This window comes from Neophocaena asiaeorientalis, unplaced genomic scaffold (assembly GCF_003031525.2).
Source record: "Neophocaena asiaeorientalis asiaeorientalis breed wild unplaced genomic scaffold, Neophocaena_asiaeorientalis_V1.1 scaffold292, whole genome shotgun sequence".
Classification (NCBI taxonomy): Eukaryota; Metazoa; Chordata; class Mammalia; order Artiodactyla; family Phocoenidae; genus Neophocaena; species Neophocaena asiaeorientalis.
In genome coordinates, this window is record NW_020173241.1 from 665,899 (window position 1) to 672,454 (window position 6,556).

Consider the following 6,556-nt stretch of genomic DNA (forward strand, 5'->3'; position numbering starts at 1 on the left):
CCGTCCGCCCCGCCCCTCGGTCCACAGGGTCCGCCGCTCCGGCCGCGCCGTCTGCTCCCCGGAGCTGCGGCGTCAAAGGTTCCGCATCCAGAGGAACACGTGAGCGCACCAAACGCCTGAACTACTAACTGCTTTCCGGGGGCCGCTGAACATCCCGAGAAATTGAGGCCCCGGAGAGGGCTCAAGTCAGTGGGCTTGGACTGGATTTATAGACTCCAGACTTCCAAACCAGCGCTCTGGGATAATCTGCATCTTCCTCCTCTTCCCAAGGGAAGGCGTCCAAGTAGTCCTGCCGTCAAGTGCATTCTTTCTCCGCAGCGAGCTTGGAGGGCGGCAGGGCCAAGCTCAGGGCTCAGTCTTGCGTTCAGCCTGATACCTCAAGTGACACCCCAAGTAGTAGTTAGGAGACAGGCACTAAAGGCAGATTGGCTGGATTTGAAACCTGACTCTGCCAGTTCGGCTGTGTTTTGGGGAACAGCCTGCTTCTGTTTCCTCATCTGAGTATATAAATGGTTCCTGATTTATATGGTTGCTGTGAGGATTAAAGGAGAAAATGCAAAAACTTGGTACAGTAATGGGCACAATAGTCAACGCTATATAAATGGCAGCTATCATCCAGGAGAGGAGTACTTTGGTGGAGCTGAGAACTGAAGAAGGGAGTAAGATTGACTTCCCATATCTGCCCTGTCACCGTGAGAACTTTGGCCCCAGCTGGGCCAGCTTCCTACCTGGGAAAAGAGAGTGGCAAAGTTATTAGACTTGATCTCCTCTGTTCTTCCAGGCACATTTTAAGTTTCCTTATAAATAGCATCCATTGAGTTCTTACTATGTGCCAGTCATTTTTCTAAATTCTTTACTACTGTTATCTCAATCTGTCCTTATGAGTGCATTGTACTTATTATGCCCACTTTAAAGATGAGGGAACTGAAGCACAGAGAAGTAATTCAGAATGTAAGCCCAGGTAGTTTGGTTGCACAATCTATGGTCTCAACCACTCTGCTTCTGAGAGGACTTCACTATAGTAGGTAGGAAATTAATCATTCCCAGGAGCCCCCTTTCACCCAGCATACAACCCACCAGTCCCCTTACTGCTAAGCTCTCCCAGGGCAGTGTACCTTATACCAGAACCTCGAAAAATCCAGCCTAGATTTGGCTGATGACAAAGTCAAGGCTGACCCCTGCAGAGACAGTCAGGTAAGGCCAAAGATGGAAACTGGGAGATGGGCCTGACCTGGAAAGCACAAGCCCATCTTAAGGGGATAGCTCCCATTCAGTCCAGCTAATTGTTGTCGCATCAGGATGAAGCCCCACTAGTATCAGATCTAAGTCAGGTTTCATGTAAAAATCCAAATTAACTTATTTTAAACTGTGACATCCACAATCATGTTGATAATTAGTACCCTTAATATGATGGGATGAGAATGGCACTTTCCTTTTGTGGTCTTTCAAAAACCCAGGACCCCAGTCTAATCATGAGAAAAACATCAGACCAATTGCAATTGAGGGAAATCTACAAAATGCCTGACCAGTATCCCTGAAAACTGTCAAGGTAATAAAGGAGGAAAGTCTGAGAAACTGTCACAGTCAAGAGGAGCCCAAGGAGACAACTAAATGTAACAATGGTATCTTCTAGATGGGCTCCTGGAACAAAAAAGACACTAAGTAACAACTAAGGAAATCTGCATAAAGCATGGACTATCACTATTGATTCATTCATTTTAACATTAACAAATATACCATACTACTGCATGATGTAAACTATCTTCACAATTTTTCTGCAATTCTAAAACTGTTCTTAAAAGTTTTTTTTTTTCCCTAAATGTGGAGGTCTAAGTGGCTATATGAGCTCAGACTACATTCTCCTGACAGTTCAAGTAGTCCCCAAACTTGCCTCCCCACCCCGTCTCCTTCTCACACACTGTTGGATTAACCTTCCTCAGTTTATATTCAGGGTGTTCTAATACTCAAAACTTTGTTGAACACTGGGTTATATCCAAATCTCTTACCTGGCGTTCAAGGCTCTTCTAACTCTAACCAACTTTTCTTTCCAGCTTTCTTACAACCCCGCCCCCTCAACTCCAGCTGAAACAATGCCCATCTATCTGCATACCAGCTGTTTGCCTGTTTTCCTCAACCACCCCTGTCCTGCCTTCTTTCATCAGAATCCTTCCTCTCCTTCAAGGTCACTGCTGAGATCCCATGCTATTGGTTAAGTCCATCAGTATCCCCCTCCTACCCCCAACTCAGGGATTCCTGTCCTTTCCACACCTGCAGCATTCCTCCGTTCAATGTGCAGTACCTTCACTAACTAGGCACTTCCTTGAAGCACCACAACAATTCTGTCCACCTACTTTTCACTTGTTAGATGGTCTTGGGCGAAATCACCACCCACTGTCACTGGAGGGTATGGAGAGGATGAAAAGTATGAAGTTCACAGGTGGGTACACAGAATGTGAAGTGCTTTGCCCATTGGAAAAACTGACACTCCCTCAAGCACATTGCAGTGCTATGCCCACTGACAGTAGAGTAACTTTACACTGGACAAGAAGTTAATTTTTTTTTATTGGGAAACCAATGTAACAAACCTAAACTTATTGAAAATGAAATCAGTAACTAAGACTCTGCAGGCCCCATCCCCAACCAGCACCAAGGCCTCTATTTGGCCTAACCCCAGTTTCTCTAGTCCCCAAAAGAACAACCACGTGAAGAACCTGGGGTCCACCTCAGGGCTACCTTCCCACACCGCAACTCCCTCTACCCCACCCTCAATGGACACACACACCCCGGATCAGCAGGCTGGGTCTAGGCCCAAGGAGGGAATAGTGAGGTTTCCTGGGTGGCAGGGAATCACGCCCCAACTTGGTCAAAATTCCAAGTTAGGAAAGGAAGACAGAAGGAAGACTTGGCTTGCCCACCCACTCCCCTCCCCCCAGTCATCCCAGACAATAGGCTCACATCCCTGATTAGTAACACTGTGATTCTGAGGTGTCAGTAGGGCTCCCAGTGGCTTCAGATTACTGCAAAGGGCCCAGGGCAGGGGGCAGGCATTTACCCTACCACCTGCTCAGTATTAGCCAGCCAAGCTGCTACCCTCAGCTTGTGCTGTGGCCCCTCTCCCCTGCAGACACCCATGGCTGGGGACCAGGCCTCCTGCCGGAGAGAAGTCAGTCCAGGAGGCCCTTGCTTCCCCAGCCAGGGAGGAAGGATGGCCTGGGAAGCCTGGGACGGCTACACCAGCTTCTTGGCTTCAAAGAAGCTCTTGAGGTGTCGCATCTGCCAGACGCCGATGGCTACGAGAATGAGGGTCTGCAGGATAGACCACCACAGCACCCTCTGGTTGGTGCTCTCGCTGGTCTGCCGGAAGCGTTCCTCTCGCCACTGTGGGAGGGGAGAAAGGAAGATGAGCCTGAGTTGGCTGGGCCCCAGCTGGGGCCACTAGAACTGCTGGGTTCCCTTCCCAGAGGATATCCCAGGGCCAACTAACTTTGCCCAGGTTCCAGTCAAGTGCCCAAAAAAAGCCACCCCACCTGGGAACTGTCTTCACCCTCACCAGCCAGATGACCTCAGGCAACCCTCTCATTTCTCCTAGGTCTATTTGCTCATCTGTAAGGTACAGCCTTACCTGGTCCTACCCTGATGCCTGTGGGAGTGGTAAAGTGGCTGTGGTATCATCCTATCAGACAGAGCTGTCCTGGAACGCTCAGAAGTGGACTTGCTCTGAGCCCTCTGCCTGGGTCTCCCAAACTGCTCCTTGAATATTGTGTGCACAGGTTGCAAATTGGTGGTCCAGGGGCTGGATGGAGCCCATACACGTTTTTGTTGGCTCACACAGTGGTTTGACAACATTTAAAACCCAGAATTTTTTACATAAAAAACGGGGACTTCTAAGCGCCTCTTAAAACCCTGGGCTAGCAATTCTGCAATGCTGCCCTCAGCTGACCACAGTAGCTGTTTCCATTTAGATAGGTCACTATTCTACCCGTCATTATGGTCACAGATCCATTCATAGTACCTGCCTGCCTCCTGGACACAGGAGAGATTAAAACCCTTGATCCCGGGAGCACTGAGAACCATGGAAATAACACCCAAGGTGTTGGTATCAATTCCTGCTCTGTCATTTTGTGTGTCTCCCAATAAGATAATGACGGCCCCTTAAGAGACTGCCTCCTCCATTAAAAGTAGTTAGTAATACCCATCCCACCTTTTAGACTTGCAATGCAGCACAGACATGTAAATCCCTTGGGTTCATAATAAGTCTGACATGTGACTCCTGGCTAAGTCAGTGTGCAGCTTCTGGGAGGAAGCCCACTGCTCCTGGCTCAGCCACTCACCCGCTGGTAGTTCTGCTCTTTCTGGATCTGCTCTACTTGCTCCACCAGCTGTCGCACTCGTAGCTGCAACTCACTCAACTTGTCTTTCGCAGCAATTTCTGCATAGTCGTTGGCATGTTCACCTACCTGGATGTCCAGATGAACTCTCTGGAGACAGACAGACAAGGAAGATAGAAGAATCAGGCAGCCCTGCTCTGTCTTCCTGCCAGGGCCTAACAGCTGGTCCTCCCACCTTTCTTCATTTGTTCATTTAGCCAACACTGACTAAGCCTCCTTAGTGTCTGGCCCTGTGGGGCTCTAGGCCCAAGGGCAAGAATAAACCTTGGCTGATACTCTAACCAAAGCATATACAAAGAGCTCTGTAACCACACCCTGAATGTTCACTGGAAACCCAGCTGTAGAGAGATACAAAATCTGACATAGTCATCTCACACCTACAGGAGCACCAGTCCCCAGTCTTGACCAGGGGCTAGAGGCCGAAAGAACCCAACATGGGTCCACTTACCAGCATGCCTCCAGCAAAAAGGGAGAACTTGGTGGAATTGGAGTGAAGACAGATCTGGTGCTCACCAGGGGTATGGGAGGTAAAGGTGAACCTGCCTTCAGAGCCATACTGCCGGGCCAGGATGACCTGGAGAGAAGGGACTTCAGTGAGTATTATGGTAGGAATAGGGCTGATGGTGCGTAAGGCTCTAAGTGCCTCAAAAATTGACAAGCAGAGCCCTAGGCATCCCACAAAACTAAAAGTTCCAATGCTGCTTAGCAGCAGTTGCCAAAAACTTGCCTTCGAACTATCTGGAGAAGGGGCGAAGAGTCTGACATTAGGTTGGCATGTGACCACTCTTGGAAAGGGCTTTACTTCATTCATAGCTCATGCCCTTTCAACTCTTTTGCTGTCATTCTTTCAAATGAAAGGTGACAGTTGAACGGTTTTGAAGTTTCTTTGTTTGTTTGTTTTAATATCCTTATTTGTCAAATTAAAAGCTGCTCATTCTTTTTGGAAAGTACCCTGTTCCGTGAAATCCTAAAGTCTATATGTCATGGCTTTAGAGTCGACAAAACTCTTTGGTTTCTAGCACCACAATTAATCCACTCATCACATCTATAAGACAGATGAATTTCTATTTCACAGACCAAAGAAATGGCTCAGAGAAGGCAGCTGATTTGGCGGGTTCATGCAGCGGTCAGTAACAAGTTAAGAGAAGCAGCCAGCACTGAAAAAGCCCAAGGTTAGCCCGGAGTGAAAACCCAGGATCTTCCCACAACACCAACTGTTTTTACCAGTCTAGCAGATGCGCAAATTAGGAGAGGAAGTACCGGCGCCTGCTTGGTCTGGCGCTCAAGTTCAGAGCGGAGGGCTCAGCGGGGCTAAGGAGCCGACTCACCTTGTCCTCTGGGTCCTTAACCTCCACGAACATGCCAAGCCCGGGGGTGGCCGGTTGGTATTCCTCTCGCTGCTTGTCATACAACTGCGTCCGGTAGTTTCCTGGAAGCAAGCAGGGCGAGCCCAGTCAGAGGAACGCGAGGTGGCGCTGAGTCCGCTGTCGCCAGGGCACGCCGACGCCGCCTGCTCCCAGCTCTGAGGAGATGACCCTCCCGCAACCCCGCCCCAAGACCGCGGTCTTGTTGAAAACTCTCTCCCTTCCCTCGTACCTATAACCATGGTCTCGTCCGGAATCTCCTCAATAAAGCACTTCTTTTCCGTCTCCCCGATGTGGAAGTAAAGCGCGCCTCCGCGGGCCGCAAACCACAGTAGTAGCAGGAGGGCCCGAACGACCCTACCCAACCGGGCTCCGGGGCAGAGCCCAACAACCCGCACGCCCCGCTGTGCAGCCATCTTACCCCACTTGCCGGCGCAGCAGTAGCCGGCCCTGCCACGTAGCCCTGCCGCCGCCGCGCAGCCTGCCGGGACAGCGAGTTCCGCCGGGCGGACTACAAGTCCCAGATGCCCCGAGGCCGTGGCGCGGCGGTACCTGATTGGGGCGCCGCTTCTACCTAGGAGCGAATTGGGGACGCAGAATTGAGAAATTCTTTCCGTTGACCCTCGTCGCGGCCCAGTGACTGGTGTTGATTATCAATTTTTTACAGATCATGAAACACGCAGTTTGAGTCGCGAAGCGAATTATGATCAGGGACAGGATTCGAACCTAGGATCCTTGACTTCCCTGGGCATAGCATCTGCCCCTCCGTTTGCTTCTGTTTTTAAAAATAGAATTTTGAAAGAA

General features: G+C 49.9%; 1 protein-coding gene across 1 annotated transcript; it reads right to left on the bottom strand.

Moving 5' to 3' along the window:
- Window positions 1-2,543: 2,543 nt before the first annotated feature.
- On the bottom strand, window positions 2,544-6,213 carry TMED9 (transmembrane p24 trafficking protein 9). The gene is made up of 5 exons (XM_024745654.1): window positions 5,985-6,213; window positions 5,717-5,817; window positions 4,837-4,962; window positions 4,332-4,478; window positions 2,544-3,378 (listed from the first exon to the last, which is right to left on the bottom strand). The coding sequence occupies exons 1-5, from the start codon at window positions 6,166-6,168 to the stop codon at window positions 3,229-3,231; spliced, it is 708 nt and encodes a 235-aa protein (XP_024601422.1). The 5' UTR covers window positions 6,169-6,213; the 3' UTR covers window positions 2,544-3,228.
- Window positions 6,214-6,556: the final 343 nt, after the last annotated feature.

Coding starts and splice junctions, on each gene's coding strand:
- TMED9 (XM_024745654.1), bottom strand. CDS start 6,168: ATGGCTGCACAGCGGGGCGTGCGGGTTGTTGGGCTCTGCCCCGGAGCC. Junction 4,963..5,716: donor TTAAGGACCCAGAGGACAAG/GTGAGTCGGCTC, acceptor CCTTCTCTCCAG/GTCATCCTGGCCCGGCAGTA. Junction 3,379..4,331: donor AAGAGCAGAACTACCAGCGG/GTGAGTGGCTGA, acceptor CCCCTCCCACAG/TGGCGAGAGGAACGCTTCCG.